This window comes from Talpa europaea (assembly GCF_964194135.1).
Source record: "Talpa europaea genome assembly, chromosome: 4".
NCBI lineage: Eukaryota > Metazoa > Chordata > Mammalia > Eulipotyphla > Talpidae > Talpa > Talpa europaea.
In genome coordinates this window covers 109,808,906-109,825,912 of record NC_140070.1, presented here as the reverse complement: position 1 = coordinate 109,825,912, position 17,007 = coordinate 109,808,906, and the positions used below count along the sequence as shown (strand labels likewise).

General features: G+C 35.8%; 1 protein-coding gene across 2 annotated transcripts in view; it reads right to left on the bottom strand.

Annotated features, from left to right (window-relative positions):
- The window catches only part of FGF12 (fibroblast growth factor 12), a gene marked incomplete at both ends in the record, with an annotated part of 330,544 nt that overhangs the window by 184,371 nt on the left and 129,166 nt on the right, over positions 1 to 17,007 (bottom strand). For both annotated transcript variants that reach the window (XM_084231018.1, XM_084231017.1), the window contains one exon: positions 13,506 to 13,616. In XM_084231018.1, the coding sequence (XP_084087144.1) occupies positions 13,506 to 13,616 (111 nt within the window). The remainder of the gene's footprint in view (positions 1 to 13,505; positions 13,617 to 17,007) is intronic.

Genomic DNA, 17,007 nt, shown 5'->3' with positions numbered 1-17,007 from the left:
CTCAAAACAAAATGCAAATGTTATCCAATTTGCATTAATCCTTCAAGCTGGGTGTTGTTTGACAAGATCATATTCATTTCTGACAGGGTTGTTCTGAGAACTTACTTTCATCCATTAATTCAAAAGCTAATGAAAACCTAATATGTATCAGGCACTGTTCTAGGGCTGGGGATGTAATAGTATGGGTAGCAGACCAGACAAAGCTGCAGCCCCTATGGAGGGAACATTCACTATAGAGCATATAGTCTAAGTCAGTCTTTCAATTTAAATGGAAATCTGATTACTCTATTGTTACTAAGAATTAGCCTACATTATTAAACCTTATCCATTAATAAAGGCTTATCTCATGCCAAACAGATAAATCAGGTATAATCTATAGCCTCATGAACCTAAAAACCTAAAAGAGCTAATTAAGTCACATATATAATAAATATAAGCAGTGGAAACTACATAAGTATCTCAAGACATGTGCCGTATGTGAAGGGGAAAAGTAGGATTTGCAGTTAAAGAAATCAGAAAATGTTTTCAAAGACTATAGGAAATTGATCTTATTCTTAGAGAATGATGTAATTAGTGAGATGAAGTAACATAAACAAGTATAGTATATATGGGAAATATTTTAGTGGAAGGACATGATAAAATAATTAAGTATATTAGATGGTGGTAACTATTCTGGAGGAATAAAAACCTAAGTACCCAGGGAGACTGAAAAGTTTTAGATAGGAAGTAAAAGTTATAGGGATTAACCAGAAATAACCTCCACAAGAAAAGGCCTCACTTTTGAGCAAACATAAGAAAAAGAATGGAGGCATATAGATATTTGGCAGAAGACAGTTCAGGAAGATAGGGATAGCTGGTACCAACATCTTGAGGAAGGAGCTGAGTGAGGTTTTTAGAGGAATAACAAGGAGTCTAGTGATAAGAAAAGAGAGAAAACCGGGGGTAATGGGAAGGACTATGTCAAAACTTTTTGCGTTAAGATAAAATTTGGCTTTCACCCTTAAAGAGGTGTGATGAAAAATGTTGACCAGAGAAGACAGCTTATCTGATTTATGTGTTAATGGCTGGCTCATGCTGCTATGTGAAAACACACTGAAGGGAGGAAGCTTTGAGAACAAGAGCAGTTAGGCCTCCCTGGTGGCGCAAGGGGTTAAAACGCAACCTATGAAGCTATCCACAGTTACTGCAGCATGAGTTTGATCCCTGACTCTGGAGATACCCCGCCATGGTGCAGCAGACCTCTCCTGACTCACCCACTGCTCCCCTCAACAGTGTATTTCTGTCAACCCACCTATTTTGTTCCATACTCTGTCTCTGGTGAATCCTCTCACCTCTGACCTGTACCCCAGTTCTTGTATGCATAAATAAATAAATCTTAAAAAAAAAAAGAGCAGTTAGGAGGCTACTGCAAAAGTTGGAAGATGGGAGTAGGCTACACTAGTGGCAATAAGAGTATTGTGAAGTGATCAAATTCTGTCTATATTTTTAAAGTAGAGGTGAATTTGTATTCAAATTCAGTGCCAAAATTATTGTACTATCTGCTTCTGCAATTTTGACATTTTTGTAATGTGTTAGAAAGGGAACGTTTCAAATTTTTCAAAGGTAAAAGCAAAAATCATTGTCAATTTACAAACTTGAAGTTTTAGGTGTGTTCAGGGGTACTGGAGATCTTTTCAAAGGCATGTCATTTTAGAGTAGAAAACTAAGAAACAGAAAGCTTACAGGACTTCAATTAGATACTACAGCTAATTAGGAACAAGACCTGAACGAGAAATTGGGTTATCTGACTCACAGTCCAATGTACTTTGCCTTACAGTTAGTGGTATTTAAGTGATCTATACTTTCCCGTTAGAGTTGTTTTCAGTTATTTTGAATTTATAAACAGTGAGTGACTCCAAACTCAAAATGACTTCAGGGCCTAAGCAGGTAAGAGGAAAAATGGGGGGGGGGGGGGCGGATAGAGGAAACAGATGCATCCATTGCTTGATTACACTCATTTTCCCCCTAAAGCATGCCAGCTAAATGAAACATCTGCGTAGTTCTCTAGTTTGAGATCTTGGAAAACGTCCATTGCTGTGCTAGGCAGAAGGGCAATAAGAAAGTTACACTCTAAAAGAGGAAACACAAATGCAGATAAGGAATTGCAGTGTAGTATGACTCGTGAAGTTATAAATGGGCATACATACACAGTCAAATGCAGTGAGTAATAACAGGGGTGGGTAGGAGGGGGCAGTGGAGTGGGGGTAGGGAGAATACTTCATACAGACAAAGGAATCTGAAAGGTAGTGGTGGCTTAGCAGTAAGAAAGAATTGGTGAAGTCATTCCAAGCAAAAGAGATTGTATGTGTAAAAGCTCTAAGACATTAAACTGCATGATAGGTTTAGCTATTCCATATCTGTTATATGTAGGTAGGTAGGTAGGTAGGTAGCTATTCCCCAAACCTATATTCAATCACATATCTGTCTAGAACTGAGTTCTGACTCTCTCCAGGTAATAGAACAAAAATGTAACAACTCTACAGGTTTAAGACTGTTAGAAAGATTGTTAGAATTCCAGTGTGCTTTTACAGAATGGCTGTAGACCTGTTAGAGAACAGACACCCATAGGTTTGAGTATGATAGTACAAGATAGAGATCATTTTCATTAGCAAATGTAAACACTCCAAATCCTGAAAGCAGAGTTACTGGTTATATCTACTGCCATGCATCAGAATCATCTGGAGGACTTGTCAGTGTAGATTTCTGAACCCCAGCCCAGTTTCTGATTCAGCAAGCCTAGGATGAGATTCAAGAATGTGTCTTTCTAACAAGTTCCCAGATGATGTTGATGCTGGGAACTATATGCTTTATGAACCACTGACTTAAGAGTACCCTTAAATTCACTTCCTCCCACGACCCCCAATTAAGCACTTTTATGTGACCATGAAGACTTTTACTCCTGTTAAAATGACCACTGTCCATGAACTCCTTGCAAACAAGGACTCTCACTCCTAGTGATGAGACAAAATAACATTTATTAAGAATTACTATATTTTAGTTACTATTTTAAACACTTTTCATGAATCAACCAATTTAAATGACACAATTCTATGATCTAAATGCTATTATTATTTCCCCTTAATAAATGGAGAAATTAAGATGTGAAGAGTTTAAATAACTAACCCAAAGGCAAAGACTCTCAAGTCATACAGCCTGCATTCAAATTCTGGCTCTATCGCTTATATGTGTGTCTCTCCAGATATTTCTATACACCTTGAGAATATCACATAGTTATATGTGAACTGAAGATTTCCTGACAGTAACACACCTTTCAGAACAAATTGGAATAAAAACAGACACATAAATCAAGGGAACAAAAATAAATACTAAAATAAAATCATACATATGGATAACTAAAAACAGTTAAGAATATACATTAGAGCAAAAATAGCCTCTTCAATTAATAGTGTTAGGAAAATGGAACAGTTATATATAAAATAATGAAACTAGACACACTAACACTACCCACAAAAGAGTCAAGTTGAATTAAAACTTTGATGCAAGAGTTAAAACCATAAATTATACAGAAAACACAGGTAATATGTTTCTTGACATTGGACTGAGACGTGTTAGGGGACTCAACTCCAAATAGGAAAATGAAAGAAAAAATAAACAAATAGCACTACCTCACACTATGTTTCTGCACAGAGAAGGAGATTTACATCAAAACAAAACATCCTACTGAATGGGAGAAGATACTTGTGCTTTACACATCCAACAACAGTTTAATATCCAAATTATATAAGTACTCACAAAACTCAACAATGAACAACACAATTAAAAAATGAGCAGAGGACCTGAATAAACACTTCTCCAAAGACATACAGTTGGCCAATAAAAAGATGTTCATCTATTATTATGGGAACACAAATCTAAACAATAATCATCTTGCACCTGTGAGAATAATTATTATCCTAAAGTTAAGAAACAACAAGTGTTGGAAAGAATGTGGAGAGAACACTACTGATGGGAATGCAAAATGGCTCAGCCATCAAGGAAAGAAAAGGAAAAGATCCTTTTAGGGGATCAGAAATTAAAAACAGAAATTCTATATGATCCAGTTTTCCCACTTCTGGGTATTTATCCAAAAAATACAAAGTGCCAATTCAAAGACATGTATGTATCCCCATGTTTATTATAGCATCGTTTACAATAGCCAGGAGTTGGAAACAATCTAAGTGTCTTATCAACAGGTGAGTGATAAGAAAGATATGACGTGCATATATAATAGAAAAATATTCACCTATAAAAAAGGTAAAATCCTCCTATTTACAACTACATGGATAAATCTAGAGGATATTTAGCTAAGTGAATTAAGTCATATGCTTTCATTCATATGTTGTAAGTGGGGAAAAAAACACAAATGAATGAACTAAATAAAACAAAAATAAACATTTAGACTATAACACCGACTAGTGGTAACTAGAAAGGCAAAGGGAAAGAAGGATGTGTAAATAAGGTTTTAAAGGGGTCAATTGTATAGGGAAGGACAGAACTGGACTTTAATATAGTACATACACACATCTTGATTTATAATGATTCACATCTGAAACTTAAATGTTACATTGAAATGTTATTTCAACAAAAATAAAAAATAAAAAACCCAAATGGGATTTATGCAAATGGAAACTGTCAATCAGTTTTTCTGACCATACTTTTACTTCTATATAGGAATTAAACAAAAAGTTATCAAAATCTTAGAGATTCTTTGTTTTTTCACTTTGTACAATCAGAGATTGTATAAACCTGAAAAAGCTTATGTGACTTGTCCAAAACACTGGTCACCTCATATAGCCAAGAATAAAGAAAATCTCAGTCCTCATTCTGTCTAGGAACACACTTGGTTAAGTAGCTCCCTTAAGATTCTTAACCATATAGGCCTCCCTGGTGGCATAACAGTTGAGTGCTGGCTTGCGAAGCTGCCCACAGCCTCTGCAGCGCTGGTTCGATCCCCGGCTGCTCCCCGGCCACCGGAGGAGGGTCCCACATGGCGCACAGACCTCTCCTGCCGCCCACTGCTCCCCTCAGCAGTGTACTTCGGTCCTTCTGCCTGCTCTGCTCCCTGCTCTGGCTCTGGTGAATTCTCTCACCCTCGCGCACCTCTGACTGTACCCAGTGCTTGTATAAATAAATAAATAAATAAATCTTTAAAAAAAAAAAAAATTCTTAACCACTATATACATTGTCTACTAATATGCTTATAAATAGTCATAGAGCAACTATGAAGAAGCATAATTTCAAATGACTCATGTTTCACTCCAATGACCAGCAGGACATATGAGGACAGAAGGTTTAGAATAAAAAAGAAATATAAAGCCAATAAGAAGGTAAGAGACCAAGGGTAAAAAAAAGAAATTTGAGGAATTATTCCCTTATGAGTTTGTGTGAATGGACAAACTATTCAAGGAAATAATTGGTTCTTGTTCAAGCTTGCCACAGATATTATTCAGAGGCACGCTCTTTAAAATTAATACAGTCAACAAAAAACAATTTCTAATAAATGTCCGTTACTTATCTTCCAGCTATCAAAATCAAAAGGTAATATTTTTCCTTCATGAAAAAACAAATCAAGTAAAGTAAGTACATACAGAAGTTAAGCCTGAATATTAATTTTGTTTTTGAAAAGATATGCCACTATAGGAGTAACAACATTGCACACACAGCCAGAGATTATGTAAATTAGTCTTGTTTACAGAAACTCAGCAAGACAACACATGCATTTCTTTTTCTTTCCATCTAACTTGTAGGTGTGATTTCACACATACAAATTGATGACATATTCTTAAAGTTTAGGTGACACTAGAAGAAAATAATATCCCTATAATTGGATATGCATAGTCCTGACTCTCCCATGAGTACCATAAAGTGAATGCTTGAACAGGTGAAAGATGTGAGCTCTTGTCCAGAAAAGAGAACATCTCCATCATTCTTTGCAATATTCCTTATGTCCTTGATTATTTCCCCCAGCCAACCATTTGGTTCATGTTTTTGTTCATAGTTTAGCAATACAGAGCTTCTGTTGTCTTTGGCTGTATCTATACAATTATGACTGGTGATATCAAAACATCATATGTTTGGTATTGTATAGAAAACATAACTGAATGACTAAATGTTTATATTTCAAATTGGGTTACTGAAAAGTCAGACAGATCATTTTGAAATGTGTTTCTTTATGTTGAAATCATGGAGAATTCAATACATTTATAAACTCTGAAGAAACTGTATTTGTACTTTACCGGTAATTTGTAATGAAAACTATTCGACCTCTAGCATCAAAATATCTCACGAAAGAAATTCTAGAGTAATTAAATATTAAGTATAAAAATGAAGCAATACATTACTAAAACAAAACAGAACATTGTTGATAATCTGTAATTTCATATTTTATAATTCATAATTCTTTCTAAATAGGAAGATAAAGCTTAGGGCAAAAAATCTTATTTAAAATAAATGAAATGGCAAAATTTCAGAGACAAACATCAAAATGAGTAAAAATATTCCAACTTGTCTGATAAATAAATAATTTTTAAATATAGATTTCTTGAAAATGAAAAAGCAGACATTCATAGAAACAGATATAAACAGATATTTAATAGATAAAGAAGTGCAAGTGACTCTTATAATACATGAATAAGTGCTCAACCTAACTGATAAGAAAATGAAAGCTTATATTTTTAGGTAACAAAAGATTGATAAAATTTTATTGACAAGAAGAAGAGTAGGATGGAAAGCAAACAGATATTTTTGAATTAAAAAAGCACATACACTTACCCAACAATTCCACTTGAATCTATCCTATAAATACACTTGCATACATATAGAATGACTTGCTTACAGAATATTCTTATAGCATTGTTTGTATTAGAAAAATATGAGGAAAAAATGAAATGCTTTTCATTAGGTTTAATAATCCCATATAAACATTTACTAAGTGGAAAAAATTTATGTACAGAACATTTTAAATTTTAAAACATTCCTGGGAAGAAAAAAGATCTCTCTCTCTCTCTCTCTCTCTCTCTCTCTCTCTCTCTCTCTCACACCACACACACACCATAGACATAGATAAAATTGCTTTTGACTGTCAGCAACTTCTAGCTAAAGAATCATACCCATGAATGAAAAGTTGGATTCAGTGACTTACAGCAAGGAGAATAAGTACACCCCATGGCAAAACTGGGATGTCTTTAAAGTGTATGAAAGGGTTTATTATAGGATATGGATTTTCGTTGAGTGATTTTAGGGAGGGTTCAAAGAAATATGGGTTTACTCTGTCTTGGATGTTCTACAGAAACAGATATAATTCTGTGATGGGCTATCTCAAGAATTCTTAGTATAAGGCAAGAAGAAAAGAGCTACATGCTCATTAAAGTAGGATAGAGAAATATTTGACTGTTTCGTAGTCTGGACAACATTTTTGTGTCTGTCTGTGTTCAGACATGACTATAGAACTGTCTTGTTTTTGTCTTGATCCAAACAAGTGGCCTTGTTTGGTGTTCTGTGATACTGTTGATATTCAACAGAAGCACACAAGGCCTGCCAAGAGCACTTAGTTGGCTTCTCTGGCTCTCAGGGACAATTTTTGCTATTTTGTATATCTTTTTGTGTCATTACAATTCTGTACCATATACTTATCTTAAAATAATTCAAAATAATATTTTAAAGAAACTCAGGACTACAATCTTAAAAGTCACTTAGTTCTGAGACTATCTCAACCCCCACTACCTCCTTCCCTCTCCCTTACCAGAGTGGTTTTCTTGTAAAACCCCCTCCCAGTGCTAGTATAACATCTGCTCGAATATGTCCAGTTTCACCATTACACAAATTTGTCAGACAGCTCATTCCACACTCAACTGGCTCTAAGTATTTTTTGTTCAGAGGAAAAGAGAACAATGCATTTGGTTATAATAATTATTTTTACCTCAGCGTGTTTGACCTCTTCAAACATATCTTCTCTTATGGTAACTAGTGGAGCAGAATAATTACCTTTCTAAATTTATGTAAAATATTCCTATTAATACTCTCCAAACTGCAATTGTCTTTTTCTGTGCCAATGTTCCAACCCTGCTTTGCATCTTTTGTTATCATTCATTTGCAGGGATTCTTATCTGTTGCTGCTGACAAACCCATTTGTTTTTGTAGTCAATTACATGTAATTAGTCTTTTCTCCATGAACAAAAGAACAGGTGTCTTTATCAATTCTATCCAAGATATCATGGTAAGGTTGGTTGGACCTAATGATATCTAGTGAATTAAACACATTTCTGACAGATGCTCATAGTAACAGGATTTTTTTTTAAGCAATTAAATGCTTTTTCTCCTACCCACACAAAGTGGTGACAAAAAGGCATTTTAACATCTTAGGTCTTATAATTTTCTATTTAAAAAATTGAGCAGAATTTAAAACCTTCTCCGATATTTTTACCTATAACCCCCACCCATAATAATATAAGTAAAATTATTTTCATTGGAAACTTTTCAATTAAAATCTGATTTCTGTGAAATAAGAAGCACGTTAGTCAAAACTGGTGAAATATGAATAAACCAGGGAAAAACTGGTGTTGATGTCCTGGCTTTGATAATTGTACTGTTCTTATAGTTACATAATAGCACCATTAGGGAAAATTGGATGATGAGTACACAAGAATTTCCTGTATTACCTTGTAATTTTTCTGGTTTAAAATTATTTCAAAAGACAAATTTTAAAAATATTTGGAGTTTATATTTATATCCATATCTATATCTATTCCTATATCTATCTCTCTCTATGTATCTATCTCAGTGTTTGCTCAGATGAGAAAATATATTTCTCACACATATTTGTTTTTTACCCACATTTCCTGGTTCACAGCTCCAAAGCCTTGGAATTTTCTAAGTATTGAGACTGAAAAAAGTTTCTATGTTACATGAATGTAGTGACTTTTGTAGATGGAAGTTGGCTACCAGTGGAGCCAACCAAATGATTGGAGTGTTGGAATTTTCCAGTCCCATTCCACATTATCAGGGGAGGGGAGAAAGGTCTATAGGTTGAGTTCAACTGCCAATAGCCAATAATTTAATCAACCATACCTATGTAACTGAGGCTTCCATAAAAGTCCAAAAAGGAAGGGTGTCAGAGAGCATCCCACTTGGTAAATATGGTAGATTTGGGGAAGATGGAACCTCCAGAGTAAACATAGAGTCTCTGCACCCCAACCCTTATGCATCTAACACTACCTGGCTGAATAATATCCTTGTAATAAGCCCAATTATCTAGTGATAGGTGGATTTGCTGAGTTTTGTAAGTACTCTAGCAAATTAATCAAATCTGTGGGAGGGGTCCTGTGAACTCCCAAACTGTAATCCATCAGTCCGAAGCACAGAGAACAGCCTGGACTTTCAACTAGCCTTTGAAGAGGAGAGTGGTCTTAGGACACAAGTCTTTTCTATGGGATCTAACACTATCCTTTATTAACTAGTATCAGAATTAAGCTAAATTGAGTTCTTAGATACTCTGCTGGTATCCAAAATGTGTTTGTTGGTGTAGGGAAACACCCACCCACACTCTCATAGCTTTGAGTCCAGGAACCAAAGACCTGGAGAAACTTTTGCACATATACATAAGCAATTATTCATTTGTTCAATTTTCATGAAGTACACACTAGATAAAACCATTAGAGACCAGCCTAAGGTTATAAAGATACCTCAAGATACTTCAAAACAGTTTCCTCACTCATGGAAACTACATTCTCTGGGAAGAAGATCAAAAGTTAAAAAAAAAAAAAAAGCAACAAAATATATGTCAGGGGTTGAAGAAGGTATGAGTAGAAAAACACTGGAGTATCAGAATAGAGAATGCCAAGGTGAGATATGCAACTTTGGAAGGTTATATTTTTTATTTAAAAATTTTATGTAAAAATACACTGATGAATTTATGGTGAGGGAAGGCCTCTTCAAAATCTATTTAGAAATGGGCCTCCCTGGTGGCACAGGGGGTTAAGGACCACACTATGAAGCAATCTTCAGCCTCTGCAGCATGAGTTCAATCCCTGACTGACTGGCCAGAGAGCTACCCATATGGCCCAGCAGACCTCTCCTATCTCGCCCGCTGCTCCCCTCAGCAGTGTATTTCAGTCAGTCAGCCTGTTCTGTTCCCCATTCTGTCTCTGGTAAATCTTCTCACCCCCCCTGCACGTCTGGCCTGTACCCCAGCTCTTGCATGCATAAATAAAAAAAGTTTTTTAAAAAAACTATAAGAAATATTTTAATTGTACTGTTTTTAATTGACTTGAAATAGAAATTATAATTATTCACCAAAAAGAGAATAGATAAATGTATTTGGTTATATTCCTTCAATGGGATACTTTACAAAAATGAATATAAACACTATAAAGTAAACGTATCACCCTATATACATGCATCTCAAAACCATAATATTGGGAGGAAAAGTACATGCTCTCACAAAAAGTTCTGAAACAAGAAACACAATATTATGAGTGATTTTAATATACATGCATGTAAAAATATGTTTTAAAACTTCATGGAAATAAAAATGCAAAAATCAGGGTAGTTATTATATCTGGTTAAAAAAAACAGAATTCCATTAGAGGTAGAACTCAGGTGGGGACTCAGATGCATTCATATATATTTTTTTAAAGATTTATTTATTTATTTATACAAGCACTGGGTATAGTCAGAAGCACAGGAGGGTGAGAGAATTCACCAGAGCCAGAGTAGGGAACAGAACAGGCAGACTGACAAAATACACTGCTGAGGGGAGCAGTAGGCATGGCAGGAGAGGTCTGTCACGTCATGTGGGACCCTCGCTGGCAGCCGGGGATCGAACTGGCACTGCAGAGGCTGAGGGCAGCTTCACAGCCCAGCGCTCAACTGCTGTGCCACCAGGGGAGGCCCTTCATTCATATTTTTAACAAAATTTTAAACCAGAAACTGGTTTTAAGTGCACAGATGAATTTATCTTATTCTCCACATTTTGTTCTTCTAAACTATTTTTAATATCAATTAATCAAAAAGTGTGTGCAGTAGTTTCTCTTCATAAAAAATTAGATATCTTAATTTCGTGAATTCAGTCATTTTCTAAAAACACTTAAAATGTATCATCTCAGTGTATCTGTGTTATCCATCATGTGATTGTGCTAGTAGATATATGCTTACTATACATTTATAAGTAAATGTGTATAAATATGTGTATTCATGTGTGGGTATGGGTTTACACTAGACATTGAACCAGCATCAGCAGAGAAAGCACTTTTACTTATTTTTCTAAAAATAGTAAAGGAAGGATTTGTGTTAATTGACTCCACACTTGTGCCTCCACCTCCTACCCACCCCCCCAACCCATGATAAATGTCACACACCTGTAGGACAGGAATCTGGATTACAGTTGCATCCTATGAACTGAGTATGGTTATTTGACTTGTTGGAGAATTAAATCTATCTTCATCAATGTGTGTACGTATATATATAGAGATAGATAGATAGATGTTAATATTACAATCACTTCATCTTACACAAAAATAAATTTATATCAATCAATAACTCAGAATTAGTATGCATTGAGGGAGGCAATCAAAAGAACATGAGGGACTGCTGACTGAAGAGCTGGAACCAGGTAATCAGAGGCTTCTCATTCCCTCCCCTTGGAACGTGCATTATAGTCTCGACTCTTGGAATGTGAGGTACAGCCTTAAGCCTCAGCAATTGGAGGCTTCTTATCCACTTCCACTTGGAATGTACAGTCCCAAAGGCTCCTCCAAGGATAAAGCCTTGACACTCTCTGGACTGCATACATGACTGGACACAGTTAAATCCTCCATAAAAGTTTTGAAACTTGGCAGGGGTAGAGAGAAGGGAGAGGTACAGAAAAACACATGCTTTGAGGCTACCCAAAGCAAGTTCTCATAAGTAAATTCCCTTATTCATTAGAACTATAACTTACCAATCAGAAGTGATGTGCCCCTTTTGTTGGTCTCTCCCTGGCCTCTGTTTGGTGACCACTTTCACATAATACCTGGGAAGCTTCTGACATCACAGCCCAGGAGTATGAGTGACACAGCTATACAGTCCCCCTGATTCTTTCCATCTATACTTGTACCTTTGCTAAACCTACATTCAAGTACAGATGTAGTTAGATGAAAATCCTACATGGGAAGAAAAGCATCCTTATCCTTCTGTGCTGAGTTAAAAACTTGAATCATTTAAAGAATGCATTCACACAAACACAAGCCAACAATAACCACAATAAGCTAATCAACTACTTTACAACTAAGAGCAAGAAAACTGGGATGAAATTCTCCATAATAAGATCTTTTCTTCATTGTAATTTGTATTTTGTAATGTGTAATATTAAGTGAACAAAAACTAATTTAGAAAGGGGTGGACAAGAACATTTTCACACTTAAGGGATTATAGCTATTTCCTCAAATCTTCATTTTTAATTTAAAAGATATTTCATCACAAAATATCAGATATCTTAGGTTACCTATGCAGTTTGGAAGATTGTCACTCTGATCACATAAATCACATTTCTCAGAAGATAACTCAACTGGACATATATTTAGTGAACTTTTACTATATATTCAAAACTGAAATTCTAGCAATGAATCCAGACAAACTTTAAAAAACAATATGACACCCTACATAATTTTAGAATATTAATTTTCCCCTTGATGTCTCTATATGATTATTAAGAAATTGAAAGATACTATTCTTAGCTCTTCTTAGCTCTGAGATACATTCTTAGTTCTAAGATTTGTTTCCATTTTTTTCTGAAACACAAATGTACTCTGTCACACCATGATGATTTTGTTTAGTTATTAAACTTGTCAATTTGATGATGCCAGAGGTGTTATTAATAATCTTTTAATATTTGATTTTTTTCAAAAAATTATAAACAAAATTTCAAGTCTACAAATCTTTATTATTCTGTTCTATTCAAATATACTGTATAAAATAAATTTTAATTATTTCAATGTTTTTCTTTTAAAACTTTGTCTTCAATCAAAAGAAAATAACATAATATGCATATGTATGTATTCAATGGTTTACCTTAAAAAGTAATTTGGAACATCTAGAATTTATGAAAATTGAGAATTATTCTAAGGTGTTTGCTATTTGGTTCTAGGATTAAAAATTAAAGATTTTCGAGCATCTTGTGCTTGAAGTCCTCCTTTGTTCCAATGAATACTTATTATCATCTGAACATAGACAATAGAATGAGAGGATATTCTTGTTGATTGACAAACTGAAACTCCTTTGCGCCTCCTTACCTTCCCATTTGGTATAAAAACTCTGTCCCTTACTATCCTTTGACATAGGGAATCAGAGCAAGAAGGATTAAAAAAATTTATACTAGCTTACAAGCAGTTAAATAGTTTAAAAGTAATTGTGGTCGGTCAGGCTTTAAGTCTAAGATACTCTGGGCCATACACTTGATTGTAAATGAATTGCAAGAACCTAATATTCCTTACTGTAGTCACTGTTTTCGTCCTTGGTCCCATCAATGGTACCATCTGGGTGCATCTGCAGGAAATATCCCTGCTGGCTGAATAACCTTGTCACAATTCCTTTCAGCTGGGGTTCTGCAAAACAAAATGAAATGATTATTCCAATTTTTATTTTGTTCATAAAAAATGCAAATTTGGGGCCTCCCTGGTGGAACAGGCAGTTGAACGCAGCGTTGTGAAACTGTCTGCAGCCTCTGCAGTGTGGGTTCGATCCCAGCCAGCCAGGAAGATGCCCACATGACGCACGGACCTCTCCTGTCTCCACCGCTGCTCCCCTCAGTAGTGTATTTCAGTTGGTCTGCCTGTTCTGTTCCCAACTCTGACTCTGGTGGGTCCTCTCACCCTGGCCTATACCCTGGTTCTTGTATGCATGAATACATAAATCTTTTAAAAAAAAATGCAAATTTGCAAATTGTCAAAAACATTCTCTAAGTAAATACATACATGCCAATAGCTTACACAGTAAAATAAGTGTTTGGGAAGGGGACATTTCAGTAATATATCTTTACTTTTTTTTTTTTCTTCTAAAAGCAAAGCTGGGCCTCCCCTGATGGTGCAGCGGTTGAGCGCAGGGCTGTGAAGCTGCCCTCAGCCTCTGCAGCACCGGTTCGATCCCCCGCCACCAGAAAGGGGCCCACATGGCGCACAGACCTCTCCTGCCGCCCGCTGCTCCCCTCAGCAGTGTATTTCGTCAGTCTGCCTGTTCTGCTCCCTGCTCTGGCTCTGGGGAATTCTCTCACCCTCCCGCACTTCTGACTGTACCCAGTGCTTGTATAAATAAATAAATAAACCTTAAAAAAAATAAAAAATAAAAGCAAAGCTATAATAATTTGCTGCAGTAAAGCATACGTAAAAAAGGAAAAGCTAATTATGATTAGGAAAATGCAGAAGCATGCTAAAATGTGAATTTTTTTTTCCCCTGGTGCATGCAGTGTCTGACCGCAAGGTGCCACCAAGTTTAAGGGTCCATTCCTATTCCAGAATCACTTCTTTAGAACAAACTGTCACTGTAAGTCCTAAGCTTCCAGCAGTCATCAACAGGACTTGGAAGATTTCTATTTCTGCTAAATTTCTTCTACTCAATTATCCATCAGAAAATCCTGGGTTTTGAAATTCTGATCAAGTTAGATCAGAAGAATGACTTAAGTGAGGGAAAAAAGGCAAAAGTATAACCCCCATGGCCATGAGATGTCCCTGAAAAATATGTGAAAACAGAGGTCATCTTCAGCAATTACTTTGACGCTGAAGAGTCTAGTACTACACAAGTCAGTGTCCACACACACACACACACACGTACTTACTACACACATGAGGAAATTTGACATTCTGGTTAATAATTATGTATTATATTTGTAAATTAAAAATTCAATTTAATTTATGAGTTGATTTCCTTCTAAATAATATCTAGTAAACTTAGTGATCCACAGTTCCTTTTATGAGTCTCTGTTGACTCTGAGCACATCAGACTCCACTGCTCTGAGTGGTGGCAGATATTATGGAATGGCTCTATCTCTGATCACTGCCTCCATAGGCCCACCCAATCGAACATAACAGGGACAGTGAGAGGAGCATGTGGCTAGCTAACCACATTATGAAAAACAAAACAAAACAAAACAAGTGTGTAGCCCTATCACCATCTATCAAACCCTACGAACCAATCCAAGTCCAGCTGAAGATCACCTCTTCTATGAAGGTTTGGCTGTGTTACAAGGGTTACATAATCGAGGGGGATAAAAAGAACACAAGTGTTTCTGCTGTGAGGGCTAACTGTGGGCAAGCAGGTGCTGGTCTGGCACACTTGCCTCTAGATATAGTCGGAGACCCAGCTTTGATCCCCTATTGCTGTGTGGTCCTGAGAAAGTCATTTAACATGTAAGGTTTAATTTTTCCATCTGCATTGTGGGAAAAATAATTTCTATAATAATTATTGTCATTGAGAATTTAAAAGTAGATAAAATAATCTGAATTGAAAATCCCTTAAAAATATAAATCTTAATTAAAGTCTAATTTTTCAAAGAAGTATGTAAGTGAGGCACAGTGAGCATTCTGAGAACAGAATGCCTAATTATGCTTTAGTAAAATATTATTTGAACTTGTAAAGTCTTGAAAGTAAACACTGGGCTAAGAGGACGAGATATAAAAGGATAGAAGGAAGGGACAAGTGTCTTTTAATTCATATTTTATTTCTAATCTTGATAAAGTAACTAAGTTGTCATATTTTCTTTGGTAAAGAGATGCAGAGCAGCTGAGTCATTAATACCTGCAAATAATTGATTGCTTTTTTTTATGCTCCTCTTTCTGTAGCTGTAATTAAACAGTTCTTTTGCTATGGTGAAGCTATCTCCCTGTTGGGTCCCTGTGAATTCAGGTTGCTAACTCCTGTTCAGGATAATGAGCATCAAGCATTTATACCATGCCCCACTGCCCAAGAGCAGTGGAGTTCTCTCAGAGTATGAGTTCCAAGTCTGAGTTTTAATAAAGTGATGATTTATGAACACACAGGTTTTGCACTATGTTTATTTCAAAGGAGTTCTGCCCATCTGCTTGACAAACATAGAAAGCAGCATAGCCTTCCTAACAGGTCATTACCCTTATTACCAGCAATCAAACCTGCCAATCTTTCCAAGATGGACTACAGATTCCTTCCATGAAGTTCTGGCTATCATAAATAAGACTCACTTTTATAATTGTTGTATTGTAAAGAAATGTGTTTCCAAAATGAGAACACTTGTTGACATATTGAGCATTCTGTGTACATTTGAAAAACATGCTTATATTTGTAGACTATGCCTGGTATCTAAGAGACGAATAAAGTCTGTGTTGTCCTTAGGGAGCACCAGTGTAGGGATGAAAAATATTTATATGTAATACTAGTGTGGGATAGCTGTTAAATGAGGACTAAATACACAGTGGCATTATGGCACCAAGGAGCAAGGACATACTTCTGTTTCAAGGCTGGGTGAAGACAAATCATCTGTCACTTTTATAGGCAAAGAAACAAAAGGAAGGGCATTCCAGACAAACAATGAATGGAGGCAAAATCAGCATGGCCAACTCTAGGAATAATGCACAGTCTGGTATCAACATAATATATGGCAGAGGTTCTCAAATGCTTACAGGCTTATTCTCACAAATGTTCACAGGTCAACAGTGAAATAAGAAAAATATGATCAGTGGGGAAGTTTTTTATTAAGCTTTCTTTTTCAATTTATAGGACTCTCTTTGATTCTATGATCACATTGTTCCATTTTGTTTTCATTTTTTAATGAAGTAATGCTCTATTATTAATAATAGGGGGTAGTGCTTGGTTTTTTATATTTTATTCTCTAAAGGAGTATGACAAATACCACTAGCTTTCCTCCCAAATCCATTTCCTCTTTTTCCTGGGCATCCAGTTGGACCATATGTCCTAGCCTCCCTTGCAGTTAGGTTTGGCAGATGAATGAGTGTCATATGGAATGTAAGT